The sequence below is a fragment of the Patagioenas fasciata genome, chromosome 2 (genome assembly GCF_037038585.1).
Source record: "Patagioenas fasciata isolate bPatFas1 chromosome 2, bPatFas1.hap1, whole genome shotgun sequence".
NCBI lineage: Eukaryota > Metazoa > Chordata > Aves > Columbiformes > Columbidae > Patagioenas > Patagioenas fasciata.
Window position 1 is genome coordinate 150,522,805 of NC_092521.1, and position 18,378 is coordinate 150,541,182.

The 18,378-nt window shown below is 41.8% G+C and overlaps 1 protein-coding gene across 16 annotated transcripts in view; it reads left to right on the forward strand.

Moving 5' to 3' along the window:
- The window catches only part of KIAA1217 (KIAA1217 ortholog), a 362,847-nt gene that overhangs the window by 165,599 nt on the left and 178,870 nt on the right, over positions 1–18,378 (forward strand). For 2 of the 16 annotated variants that reach the window (XM_065830206.2, XM_065830209.2), the window contains exon 1: positions 17,814–18,129. The exons of 11 other annotated variants lie outside the window; for them this stretch is intronic. In XM_065830206.2, the coding sequence (XP_065686278.1) occupies positions 18,060–18,129 (70 nt within the window). In that variant the 5' untranslated portion in view covers positions 17,814–18,059. Of the gene's footprint in view, positions 1–17,809; positions 18,130–18,378 lie in introns of those variants that run through there. 3 more of the 16 variants (XM_065830219.2, XM_065830204.2, XM_065830220.2) reach the window with 3 other exon arrangements.

An 18,378-nucleotide genomic window follows, 5' to 3' on the forward strand; every position in this document is an offset into this window, starting at 1 on the left:
AATTTGTGCAGGGGTGGCAGAACCTCTTAAGGCCCAGCAGCTGAAGATTGGTAAAATAAGCCAACACGAGGCTGAGAGAGACTAGGTTAGCAGAACAATACTGGTTTAAAACTTAAATAAGTGCACAGGGTTCATTAAAATCTAAACCTTGATTACATTTTTTTTTTTACCTAATATGTGTATTCTATTGTGTGTAAGTAAATTATGGTGTCTTTTTAGGAGACAGTAAGGCCTCATGTTTATAAAATAGAAGTTAAAACACATTAGTAAAGTTATGTATATCTTGAAACCACCTTGTGTAGATATTACCAAACTACATTAAATTTTGCCTTTAGAGTTTTGCTTTGCCTAAAAATCATAATGTATTGGGTTTTCAAGGGCTTTAAGTCAAAGTCAATAGAATTATTAGGTTGTAATATGGCAATAAATTGTGATTTTTATACAGACTAGTGAGATTCAGCATGGTAAGAGGAAATTTATCTATCATTGAAGATGGTATGAAAATGAGTTTTACTTATTGTTTGGATTTAAATTGATTCTCTTTTTATTTCTGTGGTTATTGATTATTTTAAAGTATAGGAATAAAGATTACTAGGTTATACTACAATGGCTAAACTTTTTTAATAGTTCTGTAGGAAACAGACCATGTAAATGCAAAATAAGAATGGTGTGTTTTCCTGAAGTGATACCATATGTTAGTTGATTAACAAGTTGTAGGGATGTTAGAAGACCTTGGCTGCTGATAAGAAGGAGCATCTGTTTTCTAAGTCTTTTATGTAATATGTGTAAAGACTTTGCCAAGTCTAGTTTAAGCCTTTTTTTTTTTTTTTGTCTTGGTATATCAGGTATTAATTCCCTGGGTATTTTTCTTTCCATAGGTAACACTAACACATTCTTGTGGTTTAAATGTAACTCCAACCCTGTGAAGAAAATGCAGTAATGTTAAGTAGTAATGTGGAATGTCCCAAGTGCAAGTATTTTATATGAGCAGTTCAAAATTCTTCCAGCATCACAGCTTGTATTGGGTGTAAGACTTTATGTTTTATTTTGTTTTCGTCTTCAACCAGACATCAACCCTATTAACTGAAAAACAATTATAAAAGTTGAATTTTCCTTCAGAACTTAGTAGTTCACATTGAGGGCATTGCAGTGAGTGTGTGAAGTGCCAAGTGTGCATGCCTGCATGCATCGTCAGCATAATGACAAAAACAAGTGTCCTGAGTTTTTATAGAGTAAAATGTACCATCTTCCACTTAAGACCTATTTTGAGATCTTAACCAGAGTTGAAGTGGTTAATTAGTCTTATTATACTGGCTTGCAGCACATTCTGTTGTGGTCTAGCCAGCTTTGAGGTTGTGGTGAGAGCCAACAGTCTGAGGCTTCACTCTGAAAACAACTGAGGTCTTAGGGAAAGACCAGAGATTTTAAGTTGTTTCATGCCTGCCTTATAGAGATCTTCTACTCCTTTGTGTTCAACAAGATAACAGTTTGAGGTTTCCCAAACACAGCATCTAGGAATAACTTTAATTTTTCTTATCCAGACCTGATAATATTTTTGGACTTTTCTCTCAGGTGGGAGTCATACCTTAGCAATCTGCTTTGATGTGGCTTCAGGCTTGGGTTTGGCACAGCACTTTGTTCAGTTACCTGGGAGAAGGCTGAAGCAGGAGCTGGCTGGCCAGTAGATGCTGTAGACCAGCAAGGACAGACGGTACAAGCTCTCTAGAGCTGCCCTGGTTCCCCGTCTGCTGAATCCTGCAGTGTCTCTGATTTATGCGATGCCGCATTTCATCCTTTGTGGTTGGTTTTGTTCTGGTGGACAAAAGCAGTAGTTGAGGTTAGATGAGGCTTCACAAGTCCCGGATTTAAATATCAAGAGACTCTTCTTTTGGTCTGAGGGAACCTGAGCATGTTGACCCTTCAAAGCCGGTGCGAGCCTTTGGTAGAAGGAATAAGTACATCAAAGAAATAATTTCTCTCAACATGTTTTCAGTGGTAGACTCAGGTTTATGGAGAATAACTTTGTTTTGGATCCAGATGTAAACTGGCTGGGAATGTTTCTGTTTTGTTTGTCTGTCTGTTTTTAATTTGATTATGTATCATTTTCCATGGGAGAGATATCTTACAAATACAGCCAGAGAGACCTCTCTAGGAGCAGCAGCCTGTATGTAATCAGCATCTCTCTCCTTTGGCACTCGCACCCTTTCCACTAGCTACAGCGCTAGCAGGGTCAGTCCTTGCCTTGCCTGTCTCCGGAATAACTTCACCCTCGGTGATAATTTCATGAACTGCGCAGTTACTGCTGAGCAGCTGAGCCAAGGCAGAGCCGGCCGGGCAGCCCGGCGGGGCGCTGCCAGCCCTTCGCCTTTCTCTTCGCTTCCCTTTGTGAGATGCCACCCCCCGCCTCCCAGAAACACAGGACAGGTCCTGCAGGGCTGCGACCCCGCTGGGTGCTGCGCCGGGGGGACTGCCCAGGAGGGGGCAGCAGCGCTCCGGCTGCCGGCCCCCGCGCTGCCTGCTGCCCCCTGCCCGCTGCCCCCTGCCCGCTGCCATCCTGCCTGCTGCACTCCTGCCCGCTGCCCCCTGCCTGCTGCCATCCTGCCTGCTGCCATCCTGCCTGCTGCACCTCTGCCCGCTGCCATCCTGCCTGCTGCCATCCTGCCTGCTGCCATCCTGCCTGCTGCACCCCTGCCTGCTGCCCACTGTCTTCTGCCTGGGCAAGGTTCCCACTGTTACCAGCTGCAAGGAGCACGTAGGACGTGCTTCAACATGTTCTTTTTGGGGGGCTCATTTTGTTTCATTGAGGATGAGAATCAAATGCTAATATTTTAAAGATTTTTTTTTTTTTTAAGAGTGGTTTGCATGTTGTTAATAACTTTGTTGGCAAAGTCTTATTTGTCTGTTCATCTGATTTCCCCTTACTTTCATTAGAAGGCTGTAATTTGAAGCTGCGAAGGAAGTTTTGAAACAGACAATGGGTGGAGAGCAACCTATTTGCTCAGTGCTTTGGGACTTTCCATGGTAGGAAACTGTTTGTTTGGTTTTGCAAAAATTGCATGTGTTTCATTGGCAGGACACTGAGCATAGCCATCTGATGACCACAAAATGAAAGCTAGGACAAGCCTTAAGACAAAGTAGCAAGACGAGAAACTGTTTCCCTCTTGTTCTGCTGGGCTGTGTGCTTTAAGGGACCGCAGCTTCAACGCCTGCAGGAGGTGGGTGCTCGCTTTCCCTGCAGGGTGTCACACTGATGCTGAACAGCCTTCAGTTGTTGTAACTCCCCAGCCCAGCTCTCTGCCTCTCACTAATCCAGCTATCCATTCTGTCCAGCTACCAACAGCTTTGAAAGCTTGACCTTTTAACTATGCCTTTATCTCTACATACAGCTGTAGCTTTTCTTGATTTGTTTTCCATGGGAGGCTATGAGGGCCAAAGTAAAGTATTTTGTCAGGAAAATACGTTGGTGGTGATGATGAGCTGAGAGATGAGAGAAGAAACAGGTAGACAGGCAGTCACAGCATGCGTGTGTGTGTTCGTGTGAGAGAAAGAAGTGTTAGCTTCTCTGTGTGGTGCCATATGCTGCACTGAGCTGAGATCCCAGTGCTGCTCAGCAGAGCCCAGTGAGAATGGCGTGATGTGCCTCCATGGGTTGGGGTCAAAGTGTAGAAGGAGGAAGGGCTGTTTGCAACTCTTCTGGCACAGCCACAGCAGCTGCTTGTGAAGTGTTATGGACAGAAGTTTAAGAGCAAGCTTCATGCTTCGGTTTTCAAAGTCTGGCCAGGAATCATGCAACAATTCCATCTGGTATGGGATTGCGAACAGAAACCTAGTGCAAGGGAAAGACAGACAGTCGTCAGCCTTGTAAAACTGCATTTTATGATAGTGAGAGTCTCCTTAGAATATGCTCTGGGTTGGATTGTTTTGTTTCAAGAGAGAAATGTTTAAGAAACTGATTGTCTAGTCTGCTGGCAGAAAAAAAAGTATGACAAAAGTGTTGGCCAAAAATAGAAACAGGAAAGTCTTCATACAGAGACTTTGGAACATGAGCCTAAAATTTAGGATTAAATATATGCTTGGCTCTTGAGGAAAACAGTCTACTTGGGAATCACCCACTGTCCAAAACATTGTGGAAATGTTAAAAAGAGTATTAGAAGATATTTCCATGTATAGACAATACATGTTTTTCCAAATTTAAAAAAAAAAAATTAAAAAAAAAAATTATTCTCTGAACTATTTAAGGAAGTGTGATACCATCCAAAAAGCCACATGTGCAGATCTTTTCAAGAGATGACCACTACCTCCAATGGAGAGGTACCCACTGAATAATCAGTGCTCTGTTCTGCCTGTGTGTGTCACCTCCTGTAACATTGGCCCCATACGCATCGGGCGTTTAGTCTAATGTGTCTGCTGCTTTACAGTCATGAAGAGATGTCTCAGGAGAGTAATTTTCCCTCTCCTAAAATAAGCATCTAGAATGAGTGGGATGAGTAACCTTCAGCAGGTTCCTGTTTCACCCCTGTGCTCTACTAGGGAAATGGCTTACTCTAGTTGCTTACTTTTTTGGTGGCTGAGACTAGGTGAGGTGAGACAGGTTGTCTTCAGAAGGAGGAATCTCTGGAATTATTTGGTGATATCTAAGAAGTCCCATCAGCTAGAAAGTAGTACTCTGATTTTCTCTTATTTGCAGCATCAATATTGCAGATGGGCGTAAATCAGCTTTAGAACAACTGATGCTTTTGCCAGCCTGCAGCCACCTTTGCAGGTCCGCATGCAGGGGCCCTGGTCTCCAGCAGAGGACAGATTTGGCTGCTCTGAGCAAAGAGCAGTATGCAAAGGTTGCTTATGCAAGGTGTTGTGAACTGTGTGCAATCCACACCCATGAAGCTTTTGTGGTTATTTTTTAACCACTTCAGATTTTCTGGGTCAAGAGTTACTGAGATGCATCACTGTGTATCGTGTCATATGTGCATCATTCTGAAAAACAGTATTTAATTATGCCAATAAAATGTTTACAAAGAGTCTTCTGCAACATATCCCTGCAGCTCCCTGTTACTGCAGCAGCTAGCAGTGCATGACACTCCTTATTAGTCTGACATGTTTCTGCAGTTAACACAGAAGTACATAATCTCAGGTATGAAACTGCCATTGCTTTCCTGCAAGTTTGATAATTCAGTAAGAACTGCTTTCTAAAGTACTTGACAATCAAATGAGATTCTGGATAGGCCTCTTTCAAGTCAGCCAGTCATAACATTCCTTGAGAAATTGCTAGTAAAAAGTTTCTTACTGTGCATAGCTGCTTAATAAAAGGTGTATTATTCTTTGCCCTTGAAAAATCTTCTGACTACCAAAAAAAAAAAAACTCTCCTAAAACTCTTCTGTTTTCTTGGAACAAGAAAGCAGGGAAGTGGTTAGACATCTCAATAAGGCAAAGAAATAGTAAAAGCAAATTTCTGAAGAACTACAGGGCCAAAACATCTGATGCCTTCATGGCAAGGTTGTGTGCAGTAGTATGGGCAGATATTCAGATTTCATGCTTCTAAATGAGAAAATTGCCAGTGATCCTACTGCTACCAGACCCCAGTGCTGGATTGTGGAGTACCATGCACTGATCTGAATAGCCTTGCCTGCTTTTACCCTGGGTCCCATATCCCAGAAAGATGAGGATGGGCGGGGGAGGCTTGATGCCACCCTGGGTCTCAGCCCAAGTCACCACACCTCAGGTCCTCCAGAATGACCTCTCAGTAAAGGGAAGTTAATGAGGGAGGAAAGATTATCTCAGCCCTCCCCAGGCTGTACTGATTCCTTGTACGAAAGGTTTAACAGCGTTCTGACACTTGGTGGTAGCCAGAGCTTCTGATGCTGATGCCATGTAGGATTTACCCTGCATTGTCCACCACCCCTGTGGAATAGCTGAAGCACTGCACATTCGTCCTCTAGCTTCCACTACACTAACTTTCCTGTACAGACAAATGTTTAAGGCCAGTTTTACAACAGATGAGATGATATGGCTTAACATATTGTATGCCATTCATTCTCTCCCAGATCCTCACTCCAGGATGTTTCCATATGATTCTTGCTACACAGCAGAGTGTTTTGATTAGATCTGGGGGGTTTATTTTTCTGTCGTAGTATAAGTGTTTCCATTTCTTTATGTTTAGCAAGTATTACAAAGTGTTACTGTCAGTATTAGGACATCTTGTATCTCATCAAGCATAAGAGCAGTTGTAGCAGGTCAGACTAGAGGTCCAGTCCAAAACCACTGAATGGTGATGGTTACCTAGGGAAGAACACAGGATCGAGGACAGTATGTGGTGATACTTCTGGAATATCCTCCCAACTCCCAGCAATATAAGATTTAAGAGGTTGCTTGAAAGAAACCAAGGATTATGTCATTTTTTTAACAGAACTCAATGGATTTTTTTTTTTTCATTAACTTGGGGTATTTTTGTTTTGTTTTGTTTTTTAAACTTCTGTAAACTCAGCAACAGTAATGTCCTACTTCAAGAAGTTCCCTATCTTACCAGTATTTCCATAGTGCTCTGTGAAGTTAATATTCACATCTATGTATTTTGGAACCATTAGCCTCGTTTCATTTGATGACCCTACAGTCTGTATTGAGAGAGACAATGAACAGTCTTTCCCTATTCAGCTTCTCTTTGTCACTCATGTTTATAGATCTCAAACAGAGATCCATAGGTCATCTGTTTTCAGAATGGAGAGTCCTACATAATTTAGTTGTTCCTTGCACAGAAACTGTTCCATAACTTTGATCATCCATGCTACCTTTTTCTTAACATTTCTATTTCTGCTGTATCATTTTTGACATGGAGTGAATTAAAACTGCATGCAATATTCAAAATCTGGGTAGGCTGTGGTACAGTACAGTAGCATAATGATATCATCTGTCTTGTTCACTATTCTTTTCCTAGTATTTTCTAACACCTAGTTATTTTTTTAATCACTAATGAGCACTGAGCTGAAATTTTCATAAAATGGTGATACTTTCAAACTCTCTTTTTGAGTAGTAGTAGTCTGTTCAAAGTCATGTGCCTCACTTTACATTTATCTACATGGGATTTCACCTGTCACTTTACTGCCTACTCAGTGAATCTTGTGAGGTCTTTTTCTTCATAATCAGCCCTCGTGTTCACTGAATATCGTAATGTTCTCAGCAAGCTCTGCCACCTCACTTATAACCCCTTTTCCAGCTCACTAATGTTGAGAGCTGCCTATCCTAGTGCATTCTCTGTGATGCCATTGATAATCTCCATCTCCTGGGAAATTTGTCTTTTGTTCCTACCCAGTCTGTTCTATCTTTATTCAGTTTGGTGGTTTGGTTTTTTGGTTGGTTTTTTTTTTTTTTTTTTTTTTATTGATGGGACTATCTCCTCTATTTTTTATTTTACCAAGGGATGTTGCTGCACGCCCTGTGGAAATCCAGAGGAACCATATCTGCTGGCTATCGTGTCTGTTCTTTCACTGGGTTGAGAAATGGAAATGAGGTTCTGCTTCTGCTTTCCTTGACCCATATGATCTTGTGTTTCAGGTTCTCTCTGCAATATTAAATTATTAATTTCACAGGACCACATTTGGGTTTTTCTACTTGTCTAACATGTTGTCTGCATGTAACGTGTCAAGAATCCTATTGGGGAGTGACATACACTGCTTTCTGAAGTTTGGGGGAAGCGTTTATGGTTCTTATTTTAGCTCCATCAGCAAAAGAAAATTACGAGCAATAGTGCCTCCGTGGCTGAATTTGTGGTTTATTGAAAACTCTGGCAGAGCCCACAAGATGAGGAGAGAAAATAATGTCTGATTTTAAATTTCAGCTGGTGACTACAGCTGCAGCTTTCAGAAAGCTTTTCAGCCTTGTTCCTGCCCCATTTTCTCCAAGCTTCCTTTTACTGCAAAAGGAAGCTGAATTGCAGTACTGAACACTCCATGACTTAGTTTTCCAGTACGCAAACAACTTAGATTTTAAATGGTATGGCTTTGAGTATAGGTATTATCAGATGTACATTATTTAAGAAGACAGTGAAGGTACAAAAATATTTTTTTAAAGTCAAAATGTGTAGCAATGTGTTAGATGTTTTAAGAAAAACAGAAGGTGAATGATTGAAGCTATCTGCAAGGGACTGAGATTTTATGTTTATGTTTTATTGAGATGTCACTCCATCAATGAACTAATATTAAGCCTCGGAATTCACAGTTACTTATCATGTATCAAATAAAGCTGCTATGTTCTTATAACTGGTGACAACTTCAACAAGATGAAGGGGAATTAGTATTTAACCAAATAAAGAAGCCTTGCGGCATGGCAGTCCCACGCTGATGAAGACAGCTGAGGGACTGAAAACATGCTACCTTTCAACAACCGAGGCTTTATTCATGTCTTTAACACACTCCTGAGATTTGCATGGAGCTAGGAAGCAAAGGCAGTTAGCGATGATTTGCAAAGCAATGCCACAGTCTTAATGTCTGTGACTAAAATCAAGTACGCTGTAAGACAGTGTTGAAAAAGGACCTCATGCTGCCCAGGAGGGCCCGTGTGGCCTTGTCCTGGAGAGGAATCCGTTCTCAGACCTTTCAAGTCAGAAGACCACCCAGTCTTTTCCTTGTAGGGTGGGCAAAACAAACAAATCACCTTCTTTGATGACTGGGAAAAGAAAGTGATTGATAATTGCTGCCTGTAGCATTTTACCCCCATAATTGTGGTATTCAGCCTGTATTTTCAGGCTGCGTTTTGGCACTTCTTTAGAAAACTATTCAGTTTTGATTTAGGTGTTTCAAGTGATGGCAGATCTGTAAAGCCCTCTGTCCTAATTTCCATTCTGCAGGCTGTCTTCTGCGTTTAGGTTTATTCCCATAGTCCTGGGTAGAGGACTCTGGATCAAGCTTCTCTACTGGAATCCAGCTATTCTTGATTTGAGCTCCTACAGCAAGACTCCTTGCAAAAAACAGACTAAAAGCATTGAATGAATACTACTCATGGGTTGCAAACTCATCCTTTGCTCACTCAATGCCCTCTTCCAAGGGCATTCCTGCGTTACTCTCTGAGAGCGGATTTATAGGAGCTTATAAAACTGAAATGGGGGCATGTAAGTAATATTGTCATCTTGTCTCAAAGAGATTTTAATACTTCTCTCCTTCCAGCACTTTGCCCATTATTTCCTCCACTGGTAAAGGATTTAGATCTCATTCCAGCTGCAGTCTTGAAGTACTATCTTTTAATGGCAGTTGTAGAGCGAAACAGCAAAAGAGAAAAAAAAAAAAAAAGTGTGACTTTATCATTGGACCTTGTTGTGCTACCTATGAAAAATTAAGGCAATAGTGTGATAATCATAAATAAAAACAACTAAATCATGAAGTTATAAATTTGCAGATGAGTATTGGAAATCAGAATACATGCATATGCATTAAAAGCTGTGTTACCAATTAGTATTCAAGAAACTTTTCCTTTGAAGTAAAGAAAACCTGCCATTGTCACTACTTACAGCCTGTTCCCTAAACTTAGCTATGCCACTTGTAAAGGCATGTGCTATATTATGAGAGATATTTGTATATCTCAGTGCGGATGTGCAGTTTGTAAAGGGAGATAACTAATACAATGTCAGTTTATGTTGTCAGGGGAAAGCTCACCTGTGAGTCATCACATTGTTTGAAAAGTTTTTGTAAGAAATACAAAACCTTGGAATTTAATTATCTGGGTTATGTATTTATTCATGAGAGAGACAGAGGCTCTGCCTCTGAATAAGCTTAAACCTTGCATGACACCTTTCTGTGCTGACGTTGCTTATTATTGCATTCAACCCCAGGCAATTCTATACGCTGCTTGGAGCTTGATGAGACGGATCATTGTTACTTTTTCTCCATTTTTATCTTCTGCAAAAGTGTTGCACAGAAGGAAACTACTTCCCCTTGTAGGAGAAATGGGATGTGACACTGGAGTCGTGTCACTGCGGCTCGCTGGGTGCTTGGGACATTTTGCCCTTGCCAAACCTGAAGCACATTCTCCCTTTTTGGGAGGATGTAGCTGTGACCACAGGCTCCCTGCCCTGGCTGGGGGGAGTGCTCCAGCCTCACTCCCCTTTCCCTGGGGGCTCTGGATGCTGCTGTGTGGCATCCACCTTCACCCATGTTTTCAGAGGCAAATTTAGGTCACGTACTCCTTTATTACTGTTTGTATATCACGTTCAAAGAACAGGCTCTGATAATCCTGCTAGGTGTACTGCAAGGAGGAGATGGGAATACTAGAAAGAAAATGAAAAAAGAGGCAAAGGCTTGTTTTCCAAGACAAAATCCAAGACTGAGGTATAATGCAAGTCTTCAGGAGCTCAGCTGATGCGATGGACACAGGAGGAGGCTGCGAGGTGGCTTTCTCACACAGCACACATCCCGCAGCACTGGTGTGCCTGGCTGACAAAGGGGAATAAGTCTGATCGCTGGAAACTGACGCTGTCAACTTTACCCTGAAGAACTAGGAAACAGTTTCTAACACTGATTGTAATTAAACATCAGTCAATTAACTATAATGTAGCCTGTGAAATGAGAATATTTGCAAAGTCATGTTGGCCCAGGTGCTGGACCAAAGCCTATATTTACGGGGGGTGATTGTTACAGGGCGGAGGGTTGTGGCAGTCCTGCTGCTGGAGGATGTGCTGTGCCTGAGCCCTCGGCTCCATCAGCCGCCTTTGTGGGCAGATGGGCTGAAATGCCCTCAAATAACATGCTTGTAACATTGCAGTTCTGTATTAAAGACAGTGATTATAATTGACTATTGCACTTCAGCCTTTCAGCTGGTGCTGTGCAGTGTTCAGGAGGACCTGCCCCCTTCCATACACAATGGCCTAGGTATGTTTTGAGGTGCTTTCCTTCCACCCCCGCAGTTTTTTTCATGCCTAAGAGACTGGCTGTGCTGGACACAGTGACTGGATGTGTGCACCACAGCTTTGACGTTTTTTTTAAGCTGGATGTCTGATCTGGGAAACTAATGGCAGAGGGAAGAACTGTTGTCAAGGAGTCTATTTGGAGCATGATGTCATTCACTTTCTTGTGCTGATCATCTGTGTAGATGCCATCGCATGGTGTGGTGCAGTTTGAAACAAACACTGGTGTGGATGCAGCATCGGTCTCCTGAGATCAGTAACATCTTGTCAATCTCATTGAAGTGTCTGGCTTTGGTGTGAGGACCCCACATCAGATTTAACAGCTTGTGATAGATGAGAAGCTGGACAAGATAATCAAATGGTCCCTGTTGTCCTAAAGCTATGAAACCCTAAACGCTGAAGAGTGAATTAATAAGTGTGCATCTCAGCAGAACAGATTGGGCAGGCCTGAGAAAGAACAGTGCCTCCGCTGTCAGCTCTGATTGCTTTCTTACTAATCAGCAGTCTTAATGATAGCATCAGCATGGTCTGGGAAGGTCAGAGAGGTACTTTTGAAGGAAGGGGATGTAGATAATGTTGGAGAGGTCATTGATACCTTTACAAGTAGGAGGTTCTCCTCTAGCCCTCTGCTCTTATGTCCGCCTTCAGGAGCTGGTACTCCCCAAGGAGCAGAAATAAAAACTTTGTGAACAGCAACCTGTGACCACCCGTACTGGGTTAGAAACCAAATCTGCAGGAAAACAAAGCTGTAAGAATTTATTCTACTTGTCGTTATCTCCTTTCAGACATTCAGATTGTTGTTTGCTGTGTAGCACTGCCCTTGGTGGCAGAAGCCAGAGAGAAAATATAGTAAGAACAATTGAAAATGTCCAACTAATTGAGTCAGTGGCATTGCCCTCTCCCGTGATTTTAGTCTGAGTCTCAGAAAAAAAATCTGGTTCTTGCCAGTGACATTGTGGAGAAAAGTTGAAGAGATTAATAAAATGAATAGTGTTTCCAAAAAAGTAACTTTTCCAGAAAGACCATTGTAATGAATTGTGTGAATGCTGTGGGCTGACAATACTGGTACCATTGTGTTAATTTCTCGTAATTATTTACTAATTATTTTATTTAAACCATTGGTTTTAGTAGAATATTTATTCAGAATTGCCTGTTCATAGGTAAGTAGTTATGGTAATCACAACGTAATTTGAACAATTGTATTATTTTTGGACCCAAGCTCCATCAAAATACACTTTGTATTTCCTAGTATTTCAAGCAGTCACCTGACAATCGTAAACTCCATGTGTACTTCCTAGGAGCTGAGAGAAAGTACCTCTTGTGATCCTTTTTATACATAAAGTATATACAAAGTATAATTGTACTTTGCAGAGAGCAAGTCTCAGTACCTTTGATCACCAAAGCATGCCGCCTCGTACATTTACAACCTAGACACATCTGTGAAAACAGCAACAGTCAGTGTTTAAGGCATTAAGTCTATTGTTCTGGCACTGCTAAGAAGTTGGACCAATTTGAGTCCAAACTCTCACCAAAGATCTGTTTGAGCGAATTCATTCAAAAGGGAACTTATCAAAACCAAAATGCTTTACACTGGGGAGAAAAAGAGTTTGAACATAGAGCAGATGGACTTAAAAGTGACCTTCTCTCCGCCTTTTCTTCCACCTCCCTCAGAAACAATTCCCTGCACTGTTCCTTCCCACCCACATATTGTTTTTTATTTGATTAAACTCTAGTGATCGAAGTTTCCACAATGTAAGGCACATTTTCCTTTCACAGACTTATTTGTTTGGTACCTTACAAAAACAGATGTTCATATTTTCTATTTCTGTGTTTGTGGGCTGATCTCATTCCTTACCGCAGGTGATCCTGTATGGAAAGTGTGATGTGCGAAGGGCTGGCCAGCCTGGCGGGTGCGACGAGCAGCTGTAGCCTGCCAGGGTCTTCAGTTCGAAATTGGCTGTGCTGGTGGCAACGTACTGATCTTAATGTTAGCTTGGTACCACAGGATGACCACAACCGGCCAAGGAAAAGTCTGAATAAGGTGTTGCATTGACAACATGCATTGTTTAATTATGTTAATTTAGCTCTGTTCCGTCTTACCATGGCTGGCAGGAAGGGAAGTAATGTTAAAGGGTATCTAGAGTTAGCTTCGTTGGGGTTGTCCCAAATTAGAGAGGGAGATAAAGCTATGGATGAAAGAGAACAATCACCTGATTTTTATGTCCCTGATTGAACGTTAGCGCTTCTTTGTGATGACAGCAGTCCTTTTTCTCAGTTTGATTTAGGGCATGTACAAGTGTTTACTGCTTTCAGACCTTTTTCATGTATTTAAAAAAAAAATTGGAGGGGGAGGAGAGAAACAAGAATAAAATTCAGAAAACAGAAAACCTAATCTATTTAACATTATATGAGTGTCCAGGTGTGATAGTTGAGAGCTTGAGCAAAATGTCTTTTGGAGTGAATGAAGGATACTCTGTTACTTGGAGATATGTAAGGCACTTAAGAGCACAGTGCTTGTCGGTGGGATGTGGGCTGGGACACTGCATCTTTCTTTGTACCCAAGAGCTCCGTGATGTCAAGTGGCAGGTGATTATAGCTGCTCCCCAGAGCTCCATTTGAAATGGAATTGGGAAGATTCTGCCTGAATATCTCATGTTCAGCCTCTTAGTGACTCTTTTTAATAGTTGTTTTAGTTATTAAGGCTGGTGGTGGCTCTTGGCACCACTGTCAGTTTCTGAACTTCTCTGAAGAGCTGAAACATGTAGGTCTCACAAGACACAATGAAATTCTCTTTTGGAGATGTGTAGAGAAGCTTATACTCTTTTTTTTTTTCTTTTTTCTTCAGTTGGAGTGTTACCTCTTCCAGCTGATTTTTCCTTGCAATTATGAGAGTTCTTAACTGAACTGGAATGTACAGAGTATAAATATTAAAACTCTCCATAGATTTTTTTAACTGCAAAGGTAATTTCATGAGAAATAATCCCAGAGGTTGTACTAGATTGTTTGTCATTGTAATTTTAAAAATCAAGTTCAGATGTTTTCCTTTAATTTAACAACTGAATAGTTTAAACACTATCCTACATTAGAAATAGGACCCAGTTTACTGAAATCCCTTACTAAGCAGATGAGACAAAATGACCACAAAGCCCCTCTCCACATCTTAAAAATCTATGATTCCTTGTACAATACCAAATCAGTAGACAATTAATTTTAAAATACTGTAAACCTCTTTTCCCCCAGATCTACTCGGATTCTCATCAGTGGACTTCAGAGATTTTTCCATTTTGCATGTACAAGCTAGTGGCTGGTATTGGAATACAGTCCTTTTCTTTTAGGGGTGAGTCTTTTTTAGTTTTAAGCATTGAGAGACCACCCTTAGGAATGCAATAAACTCACTGAGCACAAACAAGAATAGGGATGTGCTCAGATGAAGTGCAGCACAGCAGCTGCTCTGCTGCCCGAGGTGCAAATTCGAGTTTCACCACCCTCAGTGCTGTTTTTCCATAGTTAGTTAAAGTTACTTTCTCCATTTCAGGGCTGACCGGTTGGTAGCAAATGGCCACCTGCAATTCCCTGGCATGGAGGGGAGGTTTTCCGACCCACTGGAGCATCCTCTTGATGTTCCCCTCCTTCAGCACAGGACCAAGCCATCTCCGGCTGTGTCACGGCTTGGAGAGGGGCTGCTGTGACCCTTTTGAGTGCTTGTAATTCCTCCCAGACTTCTGCCTCACTGCGCCAGCTCTAATATTTATTTTGTTTCTGGATTATAATAGGCTAGACAGTGTCAGGCTGGTTCCTGTGGAGAGTGTCATGATGTTTTTCTCATTGGCTACATGATTTCACATGGACAGCGAGACAAGTCTTTAATTATGGGATACTTTTTCTGATTTAACTATTAATAATTAACTTCTCAGTTTTTTAGTTGTGAATAATTGCTAAAGCTGTGAAGTCATATATTATAAGTTTGACTAATTAAGAGCAGGCAGTATTTGTTAATTGTTCCTTTTACACATATGCTAAACCCAGAAGTGTTTAAGTTGCTCTGGGACATTAACTTTAAATACAATTAAAACAGCGTAACCTGTCAGCAATTATTCTCCCTGTATTGTTTTGATATTGATGGGTCCAGATCTGAGCACAGTAATTAAAAGGAGCCACTGTTATTGTTGATCCCGCAGATAAACAAATGCTGATTGCATGCTGTGAACTGGTTAATCAAGTTTATTTAACTTGTTGTTTGTGATTCATCCCAGTGACTGTGCTGGGAAGCTCTTTATTTGAGCCTAACAGTATAATGGTTCTGTCTCCAGTTTCTCTGCTGCTAAAGGAGTTTCACTAATTCCTTTAAACAGACTTAGGTAACATCTTAAGGAATGGTATTGTTAACATATATCAGTTAAACCCAGTGTAGGACCAAGGACTTTTCCCTTAAAGTGAGAACATGCTTTGAGACCTTGCTGTCCCAATTGTTCACTGTCTGCAGCAGCAGCAGAGGAGATTATGCTTTGTTTTGTCTGATTTTGATGCTACTGAAGCCTGCCAGGTTTAGTCTCACCTTTTGCCAATGCTCCTTAATCCCTTTTGAGAGGCTACTTCTGCAGTTGCAGAAGTTCTCCTGAGGCGACACCCAGTTTTCAAGTCTCAAGTCCACAACCAAATAAGCAATCTCTCTTAGATCATCTCTGCATTTTGAGAGTCCATGTTGCTCAGGCCTCTTAGCAGCATCAGCAATACCATTTATTGCCAGTCTCAGCAGTAGGAGCATCTTGCTGTGGCTGTGAAAGCAGAAGTTTCAGGCCAGGCTGGTACTGTCCCAAGGGGCACCTGGATGCTCAGTAGGAGACATCAGTCAAGAGACCAACTCTCTGTCTTGTGCTCTTGGCTGTGGAAACTAATGGTGCTGACTAAACATAGATATGTTCAATTTACTGATATATATGTATATATAGGGTGGGGTTTTTTTAGTCTTAAACTGATTTTTTAGGTTTCTTCCCCACTGTGGATGGAGGTAAAGCTTCCAAAGGTGCTAGAGTGCATTGATTTTGATCTTATCGAGGCTCTTGGTACAAACTGTAGTGGTCTCCAGAGCTAACCCTGGTTTTGTACAAGGCTGCAACATCACCTTCCCTTTAGGCATTTTGTAAGCAAGTATGTTTTGTGCTTTCAGGATAAAGTCTTTTTAAATGCCATTAGTTTCCTAACTCTCAGTTTCAGGACCTTTTGTACAGGTAATGTCTTGGTACGGCTTCCACATGGCTACTCCAGCCAACGGCATTGTCTTTCCTTTCCCATCCAGGGTTTACAAGTTATATTTCTTGAAGTTGGTGGTGTTCAGTGATAACTGTTCCTGTAAGAGCCGCCTTCTCCTTCCAGCTGGCTATGAACATAAGTTGCAAGAGGCTCATCACACTTCTCCAGACCCTGGAAAGCCTCACTGTTAAAGGAACATTCCTCCATATCACAAAATGCAATATCAGAGAAGTGCGATGGTTGGCCATCACTTTTCCTCCTAAAATAGTCCACAATTGGAATGAACGGGAGGAACCCAAGGCCAGTAAAAACACTACTCTAAATACAATGTGTATCACACTGTTTTCTTTATATTGCAGGGCAACTATAGGAGTATTCTGCTGGGAGCACTGTACTGCAGACCTTAAATAGCAGTGCTAATGTTTAGATTATATTTTCATCTTTTCTGTGTTTTCCATGGCAGATTTCTGGGACCTTTGCCAGGTTCCACAACCATATAGAATTAATTGTTAAAAGGGAAAATAAATATTTCGTAGAGAATATGTATATCTGATCTAATGAGCAACAGTTTTGTTCATTCGTCAATAGTTAATTGTAATTTACTCACATGTTTTTTCTGTCTGGAAGGGAGAGAATTGAGGCATGAGAGAGTGATTTTTCTTGAGCTTCTGTATTGAATTTATATATATACAAAACATTTCTGCATGCAATAATGTAGCTAGACAGGATGACATTTCTGCCAGATAGAGATGTAGAAGGAAACGTAAGGAATTTTCTTAGCCTGTCTGGACTGGGTGGTTGAGAGGTCATTGCAAGCAATTTAGCTGATGTTATATTGAAGTCAGAGTTGAAGGAAGTTTGGAAGTCCAGATCATGCTAGGTCTGTTTAAAAAGGCATCCAAGATACTAACTTATCTGGTGTTGCAGGATGACGTTCACTTAAATGAGAAATTGCATATTTTTATTAGTATATGAGTTACACTTTGTTCTTAACCTAATTCAGAAGTTGTCCATGGATAAACTTTCTGATCTTGATGCTGTAACTCAACACACGGTTTGTTCCACCATCCCTGGCTCTGTGTTATGATTTTGATAGACTAATTCAGTCTGATACTCTCCACTAAATCAACACATGTGGCATCTGCTGGAATCTGTGGGATTTGATCTCATCCTTCTCAGCCACATTATTTTTTGCCTCGCAGCCAGGTGGATCTATTGATTCTCATGCAGGCTTCCTGCCTCTCTGATCTGCCAAAAGAGAGTTAGTTATATGTTTCTATATGCTTTGCTACTGAGGCTTCAAAATCCCTCTTAACCAAATTCCCTGCTTACATATTACTACCATTCATTTTTATTGGCTTCACTAAAGTTGAATTCCTCTATCTTGATTTTTTCCTTAATTCATTCTCTGAGCAGCTTGAAAGAATTCAACAGAAAACAAAACCTCAAAGCGCTTAAATAATGAATTACTTTTAAACTAGACGCTCAAAAAGACAGAGGAGCATTTATCAGGAATGTTTGTGGGCTTGGTGGTTACGAGCTTAAGAAAATATTCTGTGGAAAGGCTTTTGTCCCATGACAGAGATTTAAAAGGCTGCGGATTCGGATTCCAGCGGAGGCTCAGGCCTGTAATCACGTTTGAAATGTTCCCTTTCACAAGGCTCCCCGGCTGCCGCGGGAAGCCAGCCGGCTAGGGGCTCGGCTCCAGACGAGCCCATCACCTGTTGAGGCCCAGGGCCCGGGGACGCGCCCGGCCCCGCACAGCGGCCCGCAGCCCCCGGCCCGGAGCGCGGCCTGCGGGGCGCTGGGGGCTCTGCACCGGGCGGCGGGGAGTTTCCTTCCTCCGCCCCGAGACCGGCGCTGACAGTCCGGGCGCTGCGGCTTCCAAGTCGGAGAGGGGAGCGTGTGCGGTAGGCAGGGACAATGGAGGAAAAGGAAAGCCAGAAACTTGAGCTGTGCCTGGCTTGCTCGGCAGACAGCAGACAGATGAAGGGTAAGTAAGAGAATCAGGCAAAGATGGAGTTACATTTAAACATGCCCCTCGCTGCTGCTGCTTTTTATTAATATAACCGGAGGGAGAATGCATGGAGAGAGAAAAGAAAAAAAAAGCAAGCATGTCTTTCTTGTGCTAATGGCTCTGCAGATTTTCCTAATACTCAGACTTTGTGAGTTTAACTTTCTCTTCAGAGAAGTTTCTGTGTCGCCTGCGGAGCAGGGAGCACGCTGCATTGCTGTCACCGTT